General features: G+C 49.8%; 9 protein-coding genes across 9 annotated transcripts; 5 read left to right on the forward strand and 4 right to left on the reverse strand.

The window, feature by feature from the left end:
• Window positions 1-175: 175 nt before the first annotated feature.
• On the reverse strand, window positions 176-2215 carry N7509_001071 (SAE2 C-terminal domain-containing protein; the record flags this gene model as incomplete). The annotated part of the gene is made up of 1 exon (XM_056625708.1): window positions 176-2215. The coding sequence occupies one exon, from the start codon at window positions 2213-2215 to the stop codon at window positions 176-178; it is 2040 nt and encodes a 679-aa protein (XP_056494290.1).
• A 709-nt stretch (window positions 2216-2924) lies between these two features.
• On the forward strand, window positions 2925-4295 carry N7509_001072 (WD domain protein; the record flags this gene model as incomplete). Its single annotated transcript, XM_056625709.1, has 1 exon — window positions 2925-4295. The coding sequence occupies one exon, from the start codon at window positions 2925-2927 to the stop codon at window positions 4293-4295; it is 1371 nt and encodes a 456-aa protein (XP_056494291.1).
• A 1096-nt stretch (window positions 4296-5391) lies between these two features.
• On the forward strand, window positions 5392-6540 carry N7509_001073 (uncharacterized protein; the record flags this gene model as incomplete). The annotated part of the gene is made up of 6 exons (XM_056625710.1): window positions 5392-5425; window positions 5671-5690; window positions 5817-5851; window positions 5938-5966; window positions 6042-6353; window positions 6428-6540. 6 exons carry the CDS (start codon window positions 5392-5394, stop codon window positions 6538-6540), a joined length of 543 nt encoding a protein of 180 aa, XP_056494292.1.
• A 592-nt stretch (window positions 6541-7132) lies between these two features.
• On the reverse strand, window positions 7133-9336 carry N7509_001074 (uncharacterized protein; the record flags this gene model as incomplete). The annotated part of the gene is made up of 6 exons (XM_056625711.1): window positions 7133-7333; window positions 7398-8503; window positions 8572-8722; window positions 8799-8829; window positions 8895-8904; window positions 8976-9336. The coding sequence occupies 6 exons, from the start codon at window positions 9334-9336 to the stop codon at window positions 7133-7135; spliced, it is 1860 nt and encodes a 619-aa protein (XP_056494293.1).
• A 396-nt stretch (window positions 9337-9732) lies between these two features.
• N7509_001075 (aldo/keto reductase) lies at window positions 9733-10723 on the forward strand (the record flags this gene model as incomplete). The annotated part of the gene is made up of 2 exons (XM_056625712.1): window positions 9733-9792; window positions 9893-10723. 2 exons carry the CDS (start codon window positions 9733-9735, stop codon window positions 10721-10723), a joined length of 891 nt encoding a protein of 296 aa, XP_056494294.1.
• Window positions 10724-11410: 687 nt separating this feature from the next.
• On the forward strand, window positions 11411-13825 carry N7509_001076 (uncharacterized protein; the record flags this gene model as incomplete). Its single annotated transcript, XM_056625713.1, has 1 exon — window positions 11411-13825. The coding sequence occupies one exon, from the start codon at window positions 11411-11413 to the stop codon at window positions 13823-13825; it is 2415 nt and encodes an 804-aa protein (XP_056494295.1).
• Window positions 13826-14453: 628 nt separating this feature from the next.
• N7509_001077 (uncharacterized protein) lies at window positions 14454-16811 on the reverse strand (the record flags this gene model as incomplete). Its single annotated transcript, XM_056625714.1, has 2 exons — window positions 14454-16738; window positions 16799-16811. 2 exons carry the CDS (start codon window positions 16809-16811, stop codon window positions 14454-14456), a joined length of 2298 nt encoding a protein of 765 aa, XP_056494296.1.
• A 532-nt stretch (window positions 16812-17343) lies between these two features.
• On the forward strand, window positions 17344-18287 carry N7509_001078 (Rab family GTPase; the record flags this gene model as incomplete). Its single annotated transcript, XM_056625715.1, has 2 exons — window positions 17344-17412; window positions 17517-18287. The coding sequence occupies 2 exons, from the start codon at window positions 17344-17346 to the stop codon at window positions 18285-18287; spliced, it is 840 nt and encodes a 279-aa protein (XP_056494297.1).
• Window positions 18288-18672: 385 nt separating this feature from the next.
• On the reverse strand, window positions 18673-21118 carry pmt2 (uncharacterized protein; the record flags this gene model as incomplete). Its single annotated transcript, XM_056625716.1, has 6 exons — window positions 18673-19316; window positions 19391-20150; window positions 20223-20316; window positions 20365-20705; window positions 20726-20774; window positions 20844-21118. 6 exons carry the CDS (start codon window positions 21116-21118, stop codon window positions 18673-18675), a joined length of 2163 nt encoding a protein of 720 aa, XP_056494298.1.
• Window positions 21119-22590: the final 1472 nt, after the last annotated feature.

Raw genomic sequence — 22590 nt, forward strand, 5'->3', positions numbered from 1 at the left:
GAATTTGTTGGAATAGCTTCGCTGAGCCTCAGTAATCTATCAATCCACGATAGGATGCGTTGCTCTAATACTACATTACGCGGGGTATAAATTGATCTCATCAAGCCTCCGGGAACGGGCATTCATATGCAACAATAAAATGGGTATAGTACAGATTTAACAAATAGGTTTCGTTTCACTCATCCGCCCAAGTCCAAAGACCCCCCGGACGCATCGCCTCACGGTATCGTTCCTCAATCTTATCTCGCTCCAGATTCCCCGCAGCTGCCCAGTCCGCTTCTAGTTCTTGCGTATCGGGCATCTCAGTTCGCCAGAAACCCGGCGGTGTTCGAGCTCGCTGGTGAGTATGCCGGTGTTTTCCGTACTGATTGGCGATGGCTCGAGCCTTGGCCTCGATTAATAGACGCTCGCGATCTTCTGAGCTAAGTCCCTCGAGACGATGTCGTTCTTCACCTAGGTATTCTTCCAGTATTCGTTGATTTTCCTGCTCTTGGTTGTTTGTAGGGAGGCCTCCAAGACGAGCCATCGCGCGAAAGCGATCTCCACAGCAGCCGGGACGCGTGCAGCCGGAAAGGCATTTGCGATCATCTTTCTTTCGGACTACGGTGCTATATGCGTAGTCCATTCCCTGGTTGCCATCTGGATTTATCTTGAAATGGGATAAGTTCAGGCGGTGGAGAGGTAGGGATCGGTATGGTTCGTCTTCGGGTCTGACTTGGGGGTATGGTTGAGATTGGGATTCCGTCTCGTCGGTTGCCATCGGTGTTGGTGGCTGGCGTTTAGAAGACTCCGCTATATTTCGATTTGCACTTGAAGTAGCCGCCGCACCGTGTGAAACTTGGGGCAAGTCGGCGTGAGATGGTTCGGATATTTCATGTGAATTTGCATTTGGTTGAGCTGCTGAGGTGCTTTTCGAGGCTTGTTCGCTGTCTTGAGCTTGATCATCACAGTCCTCCTCAGAGTCACAGACCTCGGTCTTTACCACTGTGGCACGTTGGCTCCTAACCTTCTGCTTTTTGCTCCCGGACTCTCTGTTCGATTGCCCACCTATTCTGGAATTTCCATCAACGGGGTTAAGAATCGACGGCGTTTGAAACGATCTATCATCCGGCATTTTTAGGAGCGGGTTGACAGGACTATATTCGTCCTCATGCCCTTGGTGTCCCTGGCCAGAGGCCTTTCTTCGAGACCTTCGCTTGGTGGGCGTTTGAACAGTATGGCCAATTGCGTCCAGATCCTGAGTGCTTGGAAAATGCTGGCCAATGGAATGGATGGAATTCCGTGGCGGACTCGAAGAAATGGGTTCGTTCTTGACGACTCCAGACCGCGAGGGAATTGTCTCCCTGGGTTTAGAAGAGTTGGTAGAAGATACTACCCGTTTCCGTTTCAGATTCTTCATGTCGGGTAACAGAGGAAGAGTGTCCGAGTTTGCTTCTGATGGTATTGAATCGACGCCAGGTTGGCTCTGCACTTCTTCTGGGTGCTCTCCCAAATCTATGGGCTGGCTCTGCTCTTCCGTCTTGACATGAACACGTGTATCGGTTAAGGGACCCCGGGTTTGGTTGTTTGGGGGGTTTGTTGTAGTAGAGGTCGATGAAATGGAGGTTGCGCGATTCATGAGACTTTCATTAGATACCGAATTTGCGGTACCTGCAGGAATATGCGTGTTCGTTGTTCCCTCCTTCGAAATCTGAGTTCTTCGAAATGTGACGGGTGAACCATTGAGTATAAGAGTAAACTCATTTCGTTCCAGTTGCTTGTCCCAATGACGCAGTTTCTTCTTATGCTGGAGAACTTTTGCCTTGAGACTGCCCCAGCCTTGAGAAAGTGTTTGAAGATTGGCATAGAGTGCCGAGTATTTCTTCATGAGAGTTTTCTTCAACTGGTCGACATTGTCATGGTTGATTGTTGCCAATACATGCTCCGGAGCAAACTCATCTTCCAAATGACTGAGTTGATTTGGGAGTTCCAGATCTTCAGGCCTGCTTTCAAAGTGGCGGAGCTGCTCCTGAAGAGCGGCTACGTGTGATTGGAGCTCTTGGTTTCGATTTTCTGTAGCTTGCTGAGCCGCACTGGCAGTTGCGGCATTCCTTTCTGCTTCTTCTGTTCTTTTTTGGAGATTGGCATTTTGGGACTCCAGATTTCGATAGGCAATACTGAATGACGCCTCACATGCCTCGGTAATGGAGGCATGGAGCTCCCTCAGAACCTCCATGAGGTGTTCGTTTGATCGTGATCAACAATGTTCATCCTAGGATGTTCCCCACTGACGCGTGCCACGGCTACGGGCAGCGGGCGGCGGGCAGCGGGCAGTCACGTAATACACGTGATTTCTTATCAAAGACCGATAAGGGGGGGCACTTCCCAGGGTTGACGTAGCCCCGAGTTTCCCATAGCGAAATGGGAGTTTCTCTGTGTATCCATTCCCATTCTCATTCTCCCCGCAATCTCGTGAAGAAACCATGCAAAGATCCTTGTTAATCTGATCATGTCAAAGCGTCGCAGAGGCGAGGAGGACCAGTCCGAAGCGCCTTTTTCAAAAAGACGCCGGGACTCTGCAACTGGTGGCCCCGTTGACCGCCTGTCCTCGTTGAGCAATGAGCTTTTGCTTCATATCTTGTCATTTCTTCCAATTTCATCACTTGGTGTGTGCCAAAGGTAAATCGATTTCCGTTCTTACTGCGAATTTCATTTTCATGAAATATTTACCATTATGTCTCATCTTAGATTATCCCGTCGATTCAATGCTCTGAGCGGAGATTCGGAGATCTGGAAAAGACAATATTATACCCAATGGGTGCGCCCTCGAGCTCGCCGCTTGGCAAGTGCTAGACGGTTGAGTAGTTCGACCCTTCCAAATAAGACGGAATATTCGCCCAAAGTATCAACATGGCTTGGTCATGGTCATCTGGCTGGTAATGCAAATGGGAAGGCGACGAATTGGAAAGGCCAGTATCGTCTCCGGCATAACTGGTCACGGGGGGGTTTGTCGACTAAGCGAAGTCGAGTTTCCCCCCAGGCCAGATCCGCCCAACCTAGCAAAGCTATGTGCGGGGTTTGTCTTCACGGCGGACTCTGCACATGGTCTCCGGATTTGGGCGGCGAAGGATCCTGCAATTTGTCTGGCAACGGCCCCGTTTTCGGAGCAGGACGGGTCTTCCAAGATTTGTCCAACTGCTTTGGCTGTGTGTGACTTGCAAGAAGTCCAAGAAGTGGTTGTGGGATTCGAGGATGGACATTATAAACGTTATATCATGAATCCCGAAACATCTCAATTGGAGCTACGGTCATGCCATACGGGATCTAGTCGAGGAGCTATTACTGCTATGGCTTTATCATCGCCATATGTCTTAATGGTATCCCATGATAAGATATTGTCTTTGCACTACCTCGATTCTGAGCAGCAAGATTCAGCGAATCCTGGAGAAGTATTGCCTTCGCAGGAAATTGCATCTCTGAAAGCAGACAATATGATTGCGCCGATGACTCTCTGTCTTCGAAAGTCGACATTCGAGATCGTGGCTACCATCGTGTATAGCTTCTTCCATATTGGATGTGGATGGTCCCTGGGAATCCAGGAACTTCATTTCAGCAAAGATGGCCAACAGCTTGAGTCTCGGCTTACAAGCACTGTTGATTCACAATATGGCATCAGGCCACCACAAATCCTGGCACCATCTGCCAGGCGACGCCACTCTGCTACATCTGATCCTAGGCCAGTGGGACATCCAAATGCTGAAATCCCAGCCATGCCGTCTATCTTGCATAAGCAACCGCCAACATCAATGTCCTACTCTCATCCTTACCTACTGACCTCGCATGCGGATAATACTTTGACCATGTATCTGGTAGTTTCCAACTCCAGTGAACTGTTTGTGCGAGGAGGCCAGCGTCTATGGGGTCATACATCTTCCGTATCCACCGTCCAGGTAACAAATCGCGGAAAAGCGATTTCTGTCGGTGCTCGAGGGGATGAAATCCGCATCTGGGAGCTTGAGATGGCTATTTCATCCTTAGGCACGAGTCGGCCGTTCAATGAGGAAAGCAGCATACAGGTCAACCCAGAACATGAACACAAAGAGGAAGACCTGGATCTGCGTGTTGATGTTGACTATACACCGAAGAATGGTCGGCAAGAAATCGGTGGGTTAAAGCTAGATTCCGATTCTGACAGGGCGCGAGAATCTCTCACTCCCAGCCTGCATGAATGTGTTGGATTTGACGAAGAACGAGTCTTTCTCCTCCGAGAGAAGACGGTCGGTACGCAGCTACTGGAATGCTACGATTTCACGTAGATGTACCGCAGATGTAGGAATTTTTGAAAGTCTTGACTTGGTGCGTGATGGAGTGAACGTGCCCATGCCATGGCCTATGAATTTCTTGTTGAGCTTCTCTACCATTATTTCATCCCCCCACCCCAACTCCCAACCCCCCACTTGCATCACATCATACAGTGACCAACTTGGCTCATTGATGAGGGGGACACCAACGCAGGTCCAAGATCGCCGGGTAGCACAAGGTACTCATTTGCCTTCTCCACGAAATGGGGACCCTTGCGGTGTTCGTGTCCCCCCTGGATATAAAAGCTACACTGCCCCCAGAACATGGAGCTTTGTCTGCTGTTTAAAGTCCCGGGTGGTGTTCCCTGGGCCTTCTATCTTGAACCCATACCCACATCCGGAGTTTGCCGAACATGTCTACATATCTTGAGGTGGCTTGGTTGGCATTTGGGCCAACTACCAGCTCCTCCTGACAGATGAATTCATACCGGCAACTATCATCTTGAGTATAATGACACCAAGATAGATGGAAAGGCATTCGCGATGACAGTGGCGCCTGCTGAGAAACCCATCGGGTGACTTGAATAGTCATGACTTCATGCACATGAGCGTCTTGCCTTCGATCATGAAAAGATGCCCAATCGATGTCCGGATGACCGTGGAATCATATTTCATGGTATCCGGCCTGATTGGAATTAATCACTTGGGTCAAGAATGAAGGTGGATGGAAAGGAGTGTCAACCGAGAAGATAGTAGCATGATGAGGGGGAGGTTCTGTTAGATGCAGGGCGGCACCCAATCAAGACTGGTGGATTTACCAAATGTGAACAATTGGGCAAACTACCGCAAAAAAGAAAAGAAAGAAAGAAGAAAACAACTGTTTGAGTGCAATCATTTTCATGTTTCAATGAAAGACCTGCTTGACTTTAGCGGGCTGGGCCGAGTGAAACGAGCAACTCTTGATTTTAATTGAGAGCGGGAAGTTTTCTCCTCAGGCCCCCCCCGCACTACAAATTTCCTTCCTTCTTCCTTTCCTCTTCTCAACCCCTCCAACCAACACCACTTACATCCCTCCCACCTACCTATCACCAACCATATACCTCAACTCAAAATGGATCCCCGTGCCAACCGATCATGCTACAACTGTGCGTTTCTTCGTCCCCCGGAATATCCTACGGCTAGCTTGGGAAGTTGGCTCGCCTATGGCCCACAGTGTGATCACTCACGAGATGACCATTCTCTCGCGTGAAATCTTCACTGAACGCTATGACAGCCACTTGAGCTTTCCTTGCTTTCCCCGTGCCATATTCTCCTTGCTTCAATTCCTGGGAGCATCCCCCGATCGCATCTGGATGTTTTTTGACTGACTTTTTTTTTTCGCTCTCGGTAGGCGGTGACGCATCCCACCAGGTAAAGACATGCCCAATTTCCTCGTCTCGAACAGCAGCTTGAAAAAAAAGCTAGCTGTTTTGACGACAGGAAATGAATTCATTCGGTCATTGCCCGAACCCAAAGCTCACTGGTTACCATCTCTAGGCCAAGGACTGCCCCAAGAAGGGAACCCCCACCTGGTAAGTGAATTCTGGTTGCTGGTTTCCCACTCCCGCCAGCCCCAGCCATATCGATGACAGTTCGAAAATTAACATTTCTGGTATAGCTACAACTGCGGTGGCGAGGGCCACGTCAGTAAGTGATTCCGCGGAACCCATCCAACCACCAACCTATCCCGGTGCAAACGCATCTAACATTCCCGTTCTTCAGACCGTGACTGCCCCCAGCCCCCCAAGGAGCGTGCCTGCTACCGCTGCGGCATGACCGGTCACCTTTCCCGTGAGTGCCCCCAGGGCGGCCAGGGCGGTGCCCCCGGCGGCTACGGTGGTGCCCCTGGTGGCCAGGAGTGCTACAAGTGCGGTCAGGTCGGACACATTGCTCGTAACTGCTCCCAAGGCGGTGGTTACGGCGGCGGCGGCGGCTACGGTGGTGGCTACGGCCAGCGCCCCCAGACCTGCTACTCTTGCGGTGGATTCGGCCACATGGCCCGTGACTGCACCCAGGGACAGAAGTGCTACAACTGTTCGTATTCCTTTCCTTCGATGTCTTTATAACGTTTTGGTTTCGCTCATACTAACTTCAATCCTACTCTCTAGGCGGCGAGGTTGGCCACGTTTCCCGTGACTGCACCACCGAGGCTCGCGGCGAGCGCGTCTGCTACAAGTGCAAGCAGCCCGGCCACGTCCAGGCTGCCTGCCCCAACAACTAAAAAAAAATTGATGCGGTGAATTGATGCGGTGTTTTTTCCTCCCTTTTCATCCCACTCTTGGTAGTGTGGGATCACCTCAATAATTTCTTTTTTTCTTATGTTCTGGATTCTTTGCATGCGATACGAATGATCTGATATGTCTATTTTCCCTGGATTCTTTTTAACTTTGTATTATCACTCAACGGATTGAATCACGAACCATGGACTTTTTCTTCTTCGCATGTTTTTCTCCAACGTGGCTGGCTGCTACTACTGCATTTATGCTTGATCTGGTCTGATCTGATCTGTGATCTGGGTTTCAAACTTTTCCGTGCCTATGTCTACGTCTACGTCTAGCGGGCTCTTTCTCGCGCGTCGAAAGTGAAAAGTGGAGTGGAGTGCAACTGGCGATTTGGCTTGCAAGTGATGAATGGGATGGGGTATGGGATTCTTTTTTCTGTTCTGGGCGTCTTTACAGGGGATATTTAGGTGCATGGGGAAAATGCATATCGACTTCTCCAACAAAGCCAAGCCAAGCCTCGCATCTCATGTAGTCTAAAAGGTAAAAGTGAACGAATACAGTAGTATGATATTCTGAGCCAGTTCCCCCGTCTCACGAGCTGCAGCTGCACATCATGGCTCTCTTGTACTTTGGGACGTCTCCGCAGAATCGCTCCTCCTCCGCAGTGTTAAGTCCCCATGAGTCCTGGAATGGATTGAGGCTCATCTGCATCACCCGGTCCAGAATCTCACGGTCTCCTTTGCGTTCCACGCGTTCGATAATCTCGTCTAAGATCCAACCACGCGGCACGAACTAAAGTAAGCCAAAAGGTTAGTCTGTTTAACAGTCAGGCGCGAATCAGCCACGGATCACTTACATTGGGATTGACAGCCTTCATAGCTGCCTGTCTTTCAGCGTCATTCTCAGCGCCCCAATCTTCCAATACTCGTGTCCGCCAGCTGTCAAGCCACTTAGCAATACGAGTTCGAGCCGAATCATCCGTTTCACCAATCCCGCCAAATCCATCAACGTGGTAGAAAACGGACGCAGCTTCCTTCCTCTGCTCCTCAGTCTCTAATTGCGAAACCGACAATCCCGAGAGTCGTCGAAAGAAGTGATTGAAATCCAACTCCAGCGCTTCAAGCGTATCAAGCATTTCGGAAAATAGTTCTTGGAAATCCGACTCCTTGCCCGTCTTAAGTCCGAGTCGTGAGCCCATTAACCGTTTATACTCGTTCAAGAAGACAGCCTTGAATTCCTCGCCCGTTCGCTCGATGATGGTTTCCGCACGCTTGATAACTTCAGCTTCCATTTCTTCGTTGACGCCGTCCTTCACGAATCCTTCTTCGTCAACTCTGTTTCCGGCGCCGAGGAGCTCGCCAAGAGACTCGCCTAGTCGAACTAAGTTCCACCAGATTATGCTGGGCTGGTTCTTGTAGGAATAGCGGAGCATGTGGTCGTCGTGGTTGGGTGTGTATGAAGGGTCGAAATTATCCATAAACGCGAAGGGGCCGTAATCAAGCGAGAGACCGTAGATAGAAGTGTTATCGGTGTTTAGGACACCGTTCATGAATCCGTATGCTTGCCATGCAGCAACGGTCTTTGCGTTTCGCCGGACTATTTCGCGGTATAATCGAGTGAATCTGTTTTCGTCAACGTCTTGGTGTGTTTGGATCGTGTCTTGCGGTATTCCTCGGGGAGGATTGTCGATTTCTGTGGATGTTTGGCCTTCTTTGATGTTTACGGCTGCGGGGAGCTTTTCCCAGCCTCCGAAGACTTCTTCTGCTATGTAGGTGGATAGTTGGCGGATTAGTTCGCGCTCTCCTCGGACGCGGAGGAGGTCGAATGTTCCGATTCGAAGCCAGCTTTCAGCGAAGCGGGCTACGATTGCGCCGGGTTCGAGACGCTCTCGAAGGACTTTTGATTTGGGGAGTAGGGTTAGAGATAAGGCTCTAGTTGTTGGTACGCCGAGGGCATTGAGGGCTGAAGATTTGTCAATGTTTCGAGTTCGAGAAATCCTTTTGAGATAAGGTTGGTTTGGAAATAATTACCTTCAGAAACCACGTATTCTCGGATACTTGATCGAAGGACAGCCTTGCCATCTGCGAATCGCGAGTAAGGGGTCCTACCTGCGCCTTTCAGCTGTAACTCGTAGCGAGTGTTTGTGTCGGGGTTGGTGCTTTCGAAAAGACTGATTGCACGCTGTTCACGACATGTTAGCCAGTATTCTTGTACCAAAAAAAACCCCGCAAGATTGTGGAATCTTGATGCAACGTACTCCATCTCCCAATTGTCCTGCCCACGAACCACTGAAAAGGGTCAGTCTCAAATTCATTCCAATGACAAAATTCGCTTCCATAAGTACTGTACTTACAATTGCCACCCTAAATTCATTCATTCGTGTCAGTTATATGTAATCAACGTACAGAGACAAATCGCCGAAGTAGGAACTCACCACCGTAGCACTGTGCCCAGGGATAAATGCCACCACTCTCCTCATTCCATAAAATCGAATTGCCTGCAACTAACGCCTGCAACTCGGCAGTCTTCTCCTCTCCAGCCTTCAATCCCAGATCTTTCATGGCTGTGGAACTCACGCCGAGCAGCTCCGGCGCCTCGGCGGGTTCCGGACGAACGTAGGTAAACAAAGCGCCCCTGACCATCCGAGGACCTAGGGTTTCCCGGGGCGCTTTATGCGAGGCCTCTGGCGTTTCGAAGGCCGGATCAGCCGGTAGCTTGGATGTGAAGACATTTGATTTTGGCAGGTCGGACAAGGAGACGCCGCCGGCGCTGCCGGTTGAGAGATGCGAGACCATTTGGTTTAACCGGTTCCTGGTCGACGGCAAAACGGGAAGACGAAGAGCTTGGGACATATATCGATGGGGCGGGGAAACGCGAAATGCACGAAGCGAGAGCATATAGGATTGTGTTGTGTCCTGGAGACTGGAGATATATGTATGATATATGTCGGTCTTAAGGAAAAGAAAGAAAAAAAGGTACGGGGAACGGGAGAAGTGACATCATGTTCCCATGTTCCCATTAATAATTGCAGAGTCTGGGCCGCGCGGGGATCGACTAGGAAAACTGGGGAACTTGCGGAATTTACGGGCAAATTGACGACTTTTTGAAAATATTCCCTCCCTCTTTCTCTCTATCTCTCTTTTACCATCTACATCTACACGGTGGACTGGAAGAGACATTCTATCGCAACCATGACCAACCACCCAGATATTCCAACATTGAAGCTGAATGACGGTAGTTCGATCCCTATCGTAAGTAGCTTAGCTATACTCCAACACAACACAAACATTTTCCCCTCACTTACCCCCTTTACCCCTCTCCTCCTACCAGACCTCTCTAACTGCCCTATAGCTCGGATATGGATCTGGCACCGCATGGTTCAAGAGAGGCGGCGATACCACCGTCAATCGCGAGCTAGTCGACTCTGCAAAAAGCGCCGTAAAGCTCGGATTCAATCATCTCGACGGAGCCGAGGTCTATGGGACTGAAGAAGAATTAGGCCAATCTATCCAAGAGTGCGGCGTACCTCGAGACCAATTATTCATCACCACCAAAGTGAGCCATTCTCGCATCAACGACATCCCCGCAGCAATTGAGGAGAGTCTCAAGAAGCTCCAGCTCGACCATGTGGACCTCTACCTGATCCATGCACCCTTTACCGCGAAGAATGACGCCGAGCTTCAGGCGGCATGGGCTGCTATGGAGCAAGTCAAAGCGTCAGGAAAAGCCCGTTCTATCGGCGTATCCAACTTCCTGCAAAGCCACCTCGAGGCGATTTTGAAAACCGCCAACGTGGTTCCCGTTGTCAATCAGATTGAGTATCATCCGTATCTTCAGCATGGGGACCTGGTGCCCTGGCAGGAGAGCAAGGGAATCAAGACGGTCAGCTACTCGGGTCTTGTACCCATCACTCGTGCGTCTGGTGGCCCGTTAGATCCGCTTCTATCGGGCCTGGCTAAGAAGTATGCCGTCCATGAGTCTGAGATCTTACTGCGTTGGACGCTGGATCAGGGATACGTGTCAATCACTACTAGCAGCAAGGAGTCTCGGCTGGTGGGCTATTTACGCGCCTTGACATTTAAGCTGACCCCTGAGGAAATCAAGGAAATTTCTGAACTGGGTCAGCAGAAACACTATCGTGCGTTCTGGCGGGAGAAATTTGCGGATGATGACCGGTCGTAACTTCAATAAGGCCAAGTTTCAAATATTGCTTCATCTGCCTTAGGTATGGGATATCATGATCCATGTGATCTATCATCATAGCATCCAGCGTGTCTTTACGCTCAATGATTAAATTTAGCCCCGACTTTTCTCCTTATGAACATAAGTATATATTTATATATATATACATTAAGTAGTATTCATTTGGCTAGAAATTCTTACCACTTAATTTGACTCCCGTGTCCTTGAAGTCCTTTGTTGCTTGCGTGATAGCCGAAGTATACTAAAGTTGACCCAAAAGCGGCGAGGCGGGCAACCCCGAAAAGGGAACCCCCAGACGGAATCCCCATCTTCTTTCCATCTCGACTTTCGACCTTCATTCACCTGGACTATTCCTCCCCCCCTCCACCCCCCAAACACACCTCATTTATTTATTCTCCCCTCCCCTACCGCGAGACTCTTTCCAGAGACTACGCGCTCTAAGATGCCCTGAGGTGATCTGCCCCCCCTCCGAGGCCCGCATGCTATTTACCCGCTTCTCGATGTTTTGACCCGCATTCGATTCCATCCCAAGCGCATGCGACTCGCCGACTCGCGTGGCCACCCTCCCCCTCTGGCAATTCCAGCTCATCGCGTCCTCCTTTGCAAGCACAACCCAATCCTAATCGATGGTGAAATCTAAGCAAATCGCAAACTCCGCAGATTGCGATGTCGGTGAACGACCTACCCCCCTCTGCGGACCCAACGATATCCCATACCAATCAGCCATATGCATCCGACCTCGAAGCTCTCGATAATCGATTAAAACGCCTATCAGAGGACGTATTTCCTCTTCACCCTTATCTTCTCACTCTACCGACGAACGCCCCATTTCGTCTGAGCTCCCGTTCCGCGAACAATTGGGCCGTTGGACATGACCGGCCGTTCTCCTCGGACGAACAACAGCTTCAGTATATGACCTTCTTGACACACGACAGCGGGGATTCTTTGCTCTTGGCTGTTGGCGATTGGTCGGACGAGTCTGGACGCATGATGGCCGATCGACCTAGAACCACAAGCACAACCGCTACCGAGAACCCCAGAGACGCAGTCTCCAAGAAGAAAATCAGCCTGAAAGATTATAATACTCAGAAAGTCACTAGCACCTCCGTCGCTACACCTACACCTCCACCGCCGGAAAATCACATTCGAGAGCGCTCAGCACACGCGAACAAACGCGAAGGAGGAGCTAAAGCGCGTGCGACAACTCCAACTCCGGACCTCACGATCTCGAACGACAAGCTTGAAACACGATCAATTCCTACCAAATCACAATCGCAACAACGATCACTATCACCCACCAAAGATTCACATTCTTCCAAGAAACGGCCTTCGGCGTCATACGCAGATCTCAACTCACACTCACACTCACAACCACCAAAAGGCTCGGACATAATGCACTCTCCCAAAAAGCCGCGACTCTCCCCCGAGAAGGACCAGCGCATTGAAAGCCAACCAGCGAAGTCGTCGCGCTCTCCACGACTTCCTGCACTTTTATCACCTACACTGCCACCTACCGCTGGTCCAAGACTCCCCCGGTTACTGTCTCCAACCTTGCCGCCAGACATTGAGAAGGAGCTGGCTAAGATCGGCGGGCACTCTCCTGTCCACCATACTTCCCCGAAACGCGAAAATGCCGCGATTAGGACGAAACGCAATGATGAGCTTCACCAAACCAGGACCCCGACATCGACATCCGTGAACAGCGGCAGCAATTCGAGTCAGCAAGGCGGAAGCGGTCGTGCGGGTACATCATCCAAAGACAAAGACTCGCTTGTGCCAAATCCACCAAGGCGCATCGTTTCTCTCAAGTATGGAAAGTCAAACCGAAAGAGGGTCGAGGCTCTTCTGAAGTTCGCCGGGAAAAAGAAAGCATATCCGACGAATTCTACACCTGGTGCGGACACGGATCCTGATGATGTCTCTCACTCTCACGTCGAGAGGAGGAGAGAAGGGGACGTCAGCCAATCACGCAATAGTGTCGCATCCAAAAAGATCAAGAGTAAAGCTAGGCATGAAGCCGACGAGACCCTCGGCTCTGGCACTGTGGGTGGTCGAGCCCGAGATCGAGAATCCAGGACGTCCATCGATAAACCTACCACGCCAGCATTCCATCCACCTGCTCACGACAGAACCAAACCAAACACACTGACACCAGTCAAGGACCTCAAGAACATGGTGTCCCGCCATGGTGAACCTGGCGATGGCGATGGCAAAACACCAATCAATCCGACAAACAAACGATACTCCACCGATCTGGGAGCAAAGGGGTCACCTTCTCAGCCAGAAAGTCGATCTCGCGACAGCGACCGTCGAGCCTGGCGAGACGAGTTCCAAAAATTCAGCAGCATCGGTCGAGAATTGAAGCATGCCTCCGAGCGCTACACAGCTATGACTGGGCCTTCAATCGCAGATGAGAAATTGTCCGTCGTGACCGCCATCGAAGCAATCTTGTCCTTCATTCTCGCATTCGTCTCTGATAACCAGTGCAAGTCGCTCGCGCGACAAGTCGGCGATTCCTCTTCGTGGGTGTCTATTCTCGCTTACTGGCGAGTCGTTCGGAAAAAGAGCGGTCCATATCCGGTATTACATGGGCTCTCCCTACTTCTCGGGGCTGTCTCTTACGACGCTATACATGCATTGGATCTTGAACGCCTTGCCGTCAGCCCATTGCCAGGAGAACATACCCCGGCCCCTACACCTGGCGCTGGCGGCGGCGATGGTAGTCATCACCCTACCCCAGCTTCGTCAGACGACTACAAGAAAGCATGGGAAAAAATCTCCGAACTGAGAAATCGTCTTCCAGAGTGTTATCGGGAATCCCAAAGGTTATGGCTGGAAGGATCCAGAGGTCTCTCTGAAGATATTCTTAGCCAAGAGTTTCCCAATACGTGGTCACGGCGCTCTCATAACTTTGCTGAACGAGGCAGGATACCTCTACGAGCTGGTGAATATGCCGGTGATTATTTCCTTCCTCTTGGGGGAACTACTCAGCCCATTGAGATTGTGCGGTTTAGTTGGTCGATTCTTCATGAGTGGTGCGAGCAGGAGGGTATTGATTGGAACGAACGACTCGTTCTTTGAATTCTGGAATAAGGTCAACCAACCCAACCCAATGTTTTGGTTTTGGCTTTGACATCCTCACCACATCCAACTCACCCTACTTCACACCAATGGCGTTTTCTCTCCCCGATTTTCTACTCTACTCTCTTGCCGATTTGCCTTCACTTCACCGAGGGAGGCCGGGGCAATTGGTAATACGGCGTTCCAGATTTTTCTAGTTGAGTTTTGCTCGTGTTTTTTTTGTCTCTATGATACCACAAGCGCTGGACTTTCATTTCAATTCATCGGGTGTACTTATTAAGATATTTAAGATGACACGATTAATATGAAATATCGATGTCTAAACAATTAAATTGAATTGCTTCCATGCCTAGCGTAGTTTAGTGAAAGGATCATGATCATGATATCAAACGCTATCGCCACAAGACTCTGGCGCTGCGACTGCTGCTGCTGCTAAGGACCAAACGCCCCAGTTTAATTCGCTCCAACCAATACACCAACAAGCAAAGGGGGGATACGAGGGCAAAAAAATAAAATAAAGAATCAGTGAAACAAAGACAGAAATGGCTCAAGTGATAAGAAAAGAACAAGAAGAAATGAAAAATCGCTCAGTAACAGGGATGAAATGATGAGATAGACCCTGACCAGACTAGACTTCGTGGTAATCATACTCAGGTCGAACACCATGGTCATGATCACTAAAAAGCCAACCCGCCTCACGACAGTATCGGGCTTCTCGACCATATATGCCAACTTCACTTGCCCAACAGATAACCGAAGCATCGACAATGTCAGCAATGACACTTTCGATCGAGCCGAGGATACTCCAGCCGATTGTTCCGGCGATTAAGCCCACCACATAAGCGTATAAACTGCCCCGTACCGTTCCGGCCGTGCTGGAGCTGGACATCGTCAAATTTCGAGCTGTTGTGACCCAGCCGCCGAAACCGAGAGCTAAAGACATCATGAAACGTGTTGCGTGCAGAATCAATTTGGAAAGTCGATATGAGAGTAATGATGTAGAGCCAGAGCCAGAGCGGGGTGAGGGGGAATAGGAGCTTGGATGCAAAGATGTCGTTGCGGCTGATGGAGCTAGTATTGTCATTTGGCCTAGTCCGCGCGAAGACGCGGCTAAGGGCTGAGAGTGAATTGCGGCATATGTGAGGGAAAGCGGGTTGGTCAGGTAGGTTATTGGCGTTGGGATGAGTGAGTAGGCGAAAAGGCCCAGAAGCGAGGAAAGACGGCTGGGTAGCAAAAGTAGGGGCAGTCGAACTAATAGTCCGAGCAAGCGAGATAAACAGATGGTACCGAATAAAGTTGTGGTCGCGTGCGTGACCGCCGCTTGAACAATCTCTCTCGAAGAAGGCGCTGGCTTCGCTAGACGGTGGAAGTACCATTGGCTCACGGTTGCTGCTGTGACGGAGCGTTGAATACCTGCAATAACCCCGATCGACCAAAGATAGAATATGACGAAATAAACACCCAGCCACCAGCTGCCCAAGTCAATTATGAAGGATTTGGGTCCGGCTAGATGGCCGCCGAGGAATACGCGAGTGAACATGAGCATCCAGATCCATGTCCAGGAAACCACGCAGACGAGAACAACCAACCCTAGCGCAAGGAGCTCGGGGTTTGCAGCCAAAATTCGACATGAGAATTCGAGGATGCCGATTGCTTTGCCGATTGATCGGCGACCTCGGAGGACGTTGTAGGTCCATAGGCTGGCCATGAGAAATGGGACTAGAGAGCCCCAGCGCATAATCTTGTCTTGGAGGCTTGTACCGTGCCATGAGCCTTTGAAGCTCGAGATGAAAGGGTACAAGGAAAAGGAGAAGAGAATGATAGGCACTGCGACGATGATTACGTGGACTAAGAGCCGCACGTAGGATCGAAGAAGGGCTAGCCAAACGAGGGATACGAAAACTGCAACAAGAGTATAGATACCAAGAAGGAAGAAAGACTTGTGTAAGGTCAAGTAAATAGTATCACCCCATTTGGATTTGTCTCCTGGTGGAGTGGATGTGTGCAAGTAGACGAGAAAGGCGGTGGCAAACACACTGGCCATGGCAATCAGAAATAACTGACCCCAAAAGGGGTCATGTAATGAAGCTTCTGACGCAAGAGGTGAGCTTGGCCCGGGAGAGGAACCCGTCGAGCTCGAGCTCGGTGGCCTCGAACCATCCGATGGGAGAGCCTTTAGGTGCGCGGGCGGTGATTGCGATACAGCTGTAGTCGCAGTGTAATCAAACGGGCTCTCGGTCAATGATGGCTGCTCTCGGAACCTCTGGATTGGAGGGTCGCCGCCAGCGATAATTTCGGATGGAGACTGATCACCACTTCCGCCATGTCGAAATGAATCCTCCAGCCCAACATCAACCAGGTTTCCTCTGGCTTTACTGCTAGACCCTGGACTATTTTCTATCCTCTCTGGCACGCTTTCGATTCGAGAATGGTGAGTACCGGGTATTCCTTTCTCGCCACGCCATGAGCTCTTGATTCCTTTCCCATTGCCTGGCCGGTTATCGTAGGAAGGGTTGCCGCCGGCCGCATCCAACTCGACCGAGTTTGTCGAATCTTCGTCGGTTTGCGAGGAATCCTTTAGATTGCTATCGCCAAAATGCCGTCTTGATCGTTGCAAGGCATAAAAGTCGGCGATTTCTCGCTCTCGCTCGGTCTCGTCGTCTTCCTCCCGGAATTCATCAGTAGCGCTGTAGAACAAAGGAGCCGGTTGGGCAGAAGCGCGGGAGGTAAATGGGAAGTTCGAAAGTTGAGACGCTCCAGGTCGGTATGGGTCGCCTGTCCTCAAAAAGGAGCGAGAAGAAGGATTTCGAGAGTGGCTTTGGCGTTGAGTTGGGTAGGCTCGCCCGGTTCTTTGGAGATCGTCCGGGCGAGACGCTACTCTCGACTGTGACTGGGCAAGAAAGCGTGACGCATCTGAAGATAGTGGTAGTTAGCCAACGACCAGTATACAGTGACAGTTGGGGATATACATACATTCTGAGAACATGGCCCACTAGTAAGAAATCCGAGTGGAGATAGAGATGGAGATGGAGAGAGTGTGCGAGAGAGATAAGAGGGGAAAGCTATACGAGCTGTTGAGATGCACTAGGCATAGGAAGGGAGATAGAAGGGATCAAGATGAGTCTACTTCCCCAGCAGTAGACAAAATGGTGTAGTCAAGACCGATCAACCGATCTCAAAGGTCATTCATTCAGGTGATGCAAGAGCAAGTACACCTCCAAGCGTCATCTCGTCATTCCGTCTAATCGGCTGATCCGCCCAGGTCAGGCTCCGATAGATGACTAATCACAGTAGCTCTATCTACGCTAATACTGGTGACAACGGGGACTCCTCTTCTCTCTCTCACTACAATATCACTTTTGTATCAACACTTCTGTATCCCTTTTAAGGATTTTCTCTTTCAATCTTATCTTCCCTTACCTGCCGTATGATCGGATGATCACTGCAGACCCTTAGTCTGTCGCTACACCCGACAGCTACACCACCCCCCATCTCCAGTTCGGAACTCGACACTCTCCATGTCACAGCCATGGGACTATATCGCTAAGCTTGTCTGCATCGGTGACTCTGGCACCGGCAAATCTAGCGTATGTCTTTTATTTATTTATTTTTCTTTCATAGCATAGGTCTACTTTGCTCCCTGTTCCCCCGGCGCTAAGCTAACCGCTAACCTCGGGTCTGTCTATCCTAGCTCACCATCCGCCTTTGCGAGGGCCGCTTCTCCCCATCACACGATGTCACAATAGGCGTCGAATTCGGCTCGCGAATTGTCCCCGTCGGCCCACCCGCCTCACTAGAATTAGGCATCGATGAACTCGCCTCCGACCCAAACAACCCCAACCCTCCAAGCGATGACGAAACTACAAACTCCAACACCGGCCTCCCCAGTCCACCGCGCAAACCGCAAACCCCACCCATTCAGAAGCGCATGAAACTCTCATTATGGGACACTGCCGGCCAGGAAACATACAAGTCCATCACGCGGTCCTATTTCCGCGGCGCATCGGGCGCACTGCTCGTCTTCGACATATCCAGGCGTTCAACGTTTATATCATGTACGCAGTGGTTGCAGGATTTGCGTCAGATTGCGGAAGAAGGTATTGTGGTTATTCTCGTGGGTAATAAAATGGATTTGGCTGCGCAGCAAAGTTCCGGATCAACGGCAAATCAGAGACAGGTCACTCAGCATGAAGCTGAGGAATGGTGCAGATTGAATAACGTAACACGCTACGTGGAAACGAGTGCCAAGTCAGGCGATGGTGTGGAGCGGGCATTCTTGGAAGTTGCTGAGCGGATTTATCGCAATATTGAAGTGGGCAAATATGATCTTAATGATCGGCGGAGTGGCGTTAAGGGTTTTGGTGCGTCTGGTGGTAAAAATAGAGGCGTGCCACGGACGGTTACATTGGGTATGGATGATGCGATGCGTAAAGGTAATGGCTGGAGTGGAGGTTGTTGCTAGACGCGCATTACGTTTCTGTGAAAGCGATGCGAATGTGAAAAAAAAAAACTACATATAGTGCGCCGGTGGGACAACCTAGGTCTATAAATACTCCTAACAAGCATCAGGTTATGCTAGTGTTAGATTGGATCGGATCCTGGAGCGACAGAACAGGATTCTTCTATCACAATTAGCTAATGTAATTAATTTTGAGAACTTGACTTCATTCTACATCACAACCACATTCAGAATAAGCCAGAATAAATGTTAAATGTTAATCTTGAACAAAATCTGGACACCTATTACATTCAATATGCTGCATGCTAAGATGCAGATGCAAACCAACCCCGAAGTTTACTAAAATCAAGAAACCTCCTCCGGGTTAATAATATTCATCTTGCCTTGTTCAGTTCGAAATTTTCCAGCCTGGGAGCCAACGCAGGTGGGCCCACTGTGAGTTAGAGCCCTCCATTCCGAAAACAATCGCGCGGAAGTGGACAAAGAGACCAACAATGGCGACATAGAGAACGGTATACACGATAGCGGCGATCTTGACATTGATTCGTCGGGTAACCCAATCAACGCAGAATCCGAAGCAGATAATCGCATAGTAGAGTGCCGGATAATAGTGGTGAACGTAGGTCACTCGGGCCATGATGATAAATGGCAGGTAGTGTAGCACCCAACCAATGGCAGGGTATAAACCGGAGTAGTGGATGAGGTCGATGTCGGCTTGGCTCAGATCGTGGTAACCTCTCTGCCATCGCAGAAGATACCAAATGAACAGCAAGCCGAACCCAACAATACCGGCGGAACTTCCCCAGTAGACGAGGGGGTTACCGAGAAGATAGTATTTCACAACACTGTCGTCCCAGGAGCACATTCGGAGGCCGACGTTCAGAATTGGCCATTGCCAGAATTTTGAGGCTAGATCGTCTTGCTTGTCTGGGTTGGGGACTAGGGCGTTGTTCGATGTCATCATTGCGACGTTCAGGTGAATGAAGTCCTTGAGGAAAGGTGACTTGTAAGAACCGGGGTCACCGGGGGGTACTGTCAATCAAAAATTAGCAAAAGTTCATTCAGAGCCATCTTGTATCTCTTGAAAATTCAAAGGCATGACTTACAACGCTCGTTGGTGTGTGACTCTACGTTCCAGTGGGTGTAGACATCACCAGGCTTGTTCTCCTTGACGCAAGTTGTTTCGATTTGCTTGAAGCCCCACTGAGGCAGGTTCACATTGCCAGCGCGTAGATAGCAGCCCAGCGAAGGATGACGGAGGCGGAAAGCAGTAGTGAGTGTGCGGATCTTAGAGCGGTCCCTAGACGCAACATCATCCACCACTTCAACCTGCCAGTGGTCCTTGTCATCTCCAATGGTGGTATTTCCATAGCAAGAAACTTCGTGGTGAGACTTCGAAACAGGTGCGGGGATTGCATGGGAGTGCAGGTTCCGGCCGGTCTGTCCATGGATGAGGCGGATCAGGTCTCCATCGCCAATGAACTTCAGGTCAGCGGTGGCATCGTACTCCGCTTCGTTGCGGTTCGGATAGATAAACCAGTCGTTGTTGGAATCTTTATGGTGATAGCAGGTGACCTGTTGCTGGTTCGAGCCCTCAGGGTAGGTCTGGACGTGTGAATGCAGAAGACCGCCACCGTATCCCATGTTCTTGAGGGTAACTCGAGAACCGTGTGCGATTTCCAGAGGACTGTCTCGGCCAACTTCGGTGCCGCGGAGATTTGCCTGGAACAGGGAACTCATTTGAGCATCGCCGGGGCCGCTGTTGGAGAGAACGAGGAAGTGGAGGTAGAAAGAGAACATGTAGACAAGGATTGGGATGACAATTAAGCCTCCCACCCGAGCAACAAGATGCTTTGCGAGCACAGTCTAATAATAGAGCGATTAGAGAAGGTCTTGCTTGGTGAGCCGAGGCTCGACTGGAACTCGAAATATACTCACTTGGGGAATCTTCAAATCACCAAATTTGTTCCACAAATCCTCGATCGTGTATAGACCAACGATTGCAGTGCAAAAGAAGCCAACCCACTTCACGCTACAAACGCAGCCGATACTCAGGCCCGTCAGGCACAGCCACGCATACCACTCCAGAGAGAAACTCGAGCGTTGCAGGCGATGGAATTTCGCCCAGCACATCGTGGTTGTAAAGGTAAAGCAGAGCAGCATCGAGTCCAGGAGGATGAATCGGGAGATGGTCGCATATGAGTTCTCGAACAGGACCATGAGGGCGATCAGCCAAACAGTGGCGCGACGGAAATTCAGCTCGCGAGCGGTATAGTAGGCCAAGGGAACACAGACGATGCCGAATGCAGCATTGAAGGCTCGCATAAAAGTAAAGTTGACATCTTCGGGGTATTTCTCGCCGGATTTGAATTCGAAGGATCCGTTATATCCAGCCAGGTAGCCTGAAAGGCCAACTAGCATCTTTCCGAGGGTGGGTGGACATCGAAGTAGAACTCGCGCTTTAAATAATGGGAACCGAATTTTCCGAAACTAAGAACGAGAACAGTCAGAAAGAGGGTTCCGGTTCGATTGCAATGGCAATGATTGATGTGGTCTTACTGAGCTTCGTCCCAGGTGACAATGTTGGAGCGACCGATGCGGTACAATCGGGTGAAGAGCGCAAGAGCAGTTAGGATAATCGGGGCAATGATCGGTTCCCAGCGGGCCAGGACATGCAAAAATGATGGCGACTGGCCAGCCTTGCTCTTCTTCGCGTCTATCTCCGGCACGTTTAGAACAGGGGTCTGGGGTTTTCCAGCTCCTGCGACATTCCGGAAACGTAGGTCGGCATTATTCTGAGCTCCCGTACTGGTAGCAGTATCCATGGCTGCCATGTTGTGTTAGGCTCAGGCCTAGTTTGGATATATCGATGGGAATGGTAAGGGTAAGGGGGGGGGCGGGTCGAGAGGGACCGAGTGGTTCGAAATGAGCGACAGGAAAGGCTTCAAAAAACCATAGTGGCCGGAGAGGCCACGTAGAAAGAGAAGCGGTGGAAAAGAGTCACTAGATAGAATAGTAACTAAAAGAAAAAAGAAGACAAAGGGGAAGGAAGAATAAAAAGGGAGAGAGAGTAGGAAAGATGGAAAAGGTGGAAGCTCTGAGGTGGCCAGATCGATAAACACGAAAGGAACGGGGCCGTTTCCGCTTTAGCCCCATCGAGGGGGGGGCCGTTTTCAGCAGAACGTGTCTAGCCGTGCAGGTTCTCTAACACTCTATAATGCGTTGTATATAAACTTAGATTATTCCTATATAACTAATATCTAAATATTATAATAAGAAAGCATTTAGCTTTCTTTCTATGAATTATCCTGATCTGACCAAACAAGCATAATAAAAACTAGTGAGGGACCTAAGTTTCTCAATCACGGTCAAGGTCACGTGAGTAAGCGAAAAAAAGAGCAAAAACGACAGCTGTCGGATTTGACGACGCCTCCGAAGAGAATTGATTTCGAGTCAATCGCCTTAGACCACTCGGCCAAACTGCCTTATTATTGATTATTGAGCAAACTTTAATTTATATTCAGTCTTGAAACTCTGTCTAAGCTTATAAAAAAAACCATACAAATTTAGAGAAAGTATAGATGGCAGAAGAGGGAGCTAGTAGGCGAGGTCGCCATAGGCGCATATCAGTGCCTCGAATATAAGACACAAGGCTTGAGATCTAGGCTGAGTAAACTAGAATATAAGGATGCCCAGATACTCACAGATCAAAGTACGATGTAGCATACCATATGATGAAGTAGTATCTAGATAGCTGTTTAGCGGAAGTAATAGCTTCAGGAGTAAGAGAGAGAGGAAGCTAGGACAGAAGCTAGATATAGGTATAGGCAGGTGTAAGCTATCCACGACAAGAGTAACAACTCTAGTTCGTTATATAGAAGCTATAAAGTTAGTCAACAATACTATATAATTATCTTACAAATTACCTTTCTATGCCAATATTAATTATTCTCCAACCACTTCACCTTAAACTCTACTTACCCCACTCGCTTTCAATAACTCATTCTGACAAAACCACATAGTTCTGTACATCTACCTCAAATCTCTACCCACTGTTTACCTTACCGGCATTTTACCCAAACCTCATTCCTACCTTCCTACTCCTCTTTCTCTCTCCAAGCTAATTCTTTCGTGAAGTCGCTTTCTATACGTTGCCTAGTATTGAGCATCTGATCTTTGCTATCTGAGAATCCTCACACTCGCCTATCTACAGGAACTCACTGACCAAAACCATGGCTTCGCTTGGCCAGAGCCCAAATCGCTACTTGTAACGAACTGGGGTTGTTACCATTCGCGGATGCCTGAC

Source organism: Penicillium cosmopolitanum (assembly GCF_028827165.1).
Source record: "Penicillium cosmopolitanum strain IBT 29677 chromosome Unknown utg000003l:1.0-3747932.0:1.0-3751027.0, whole genome shotgun sequence".
Classification (NCBI taxonomy): domain Eukaryota; kingdom Fungi; phylum Ascomycota; class Eurotiomycetes; order Eurotiales; family Aspergillaceae; genus Penicillium; species Penicillium cosmopolitanum.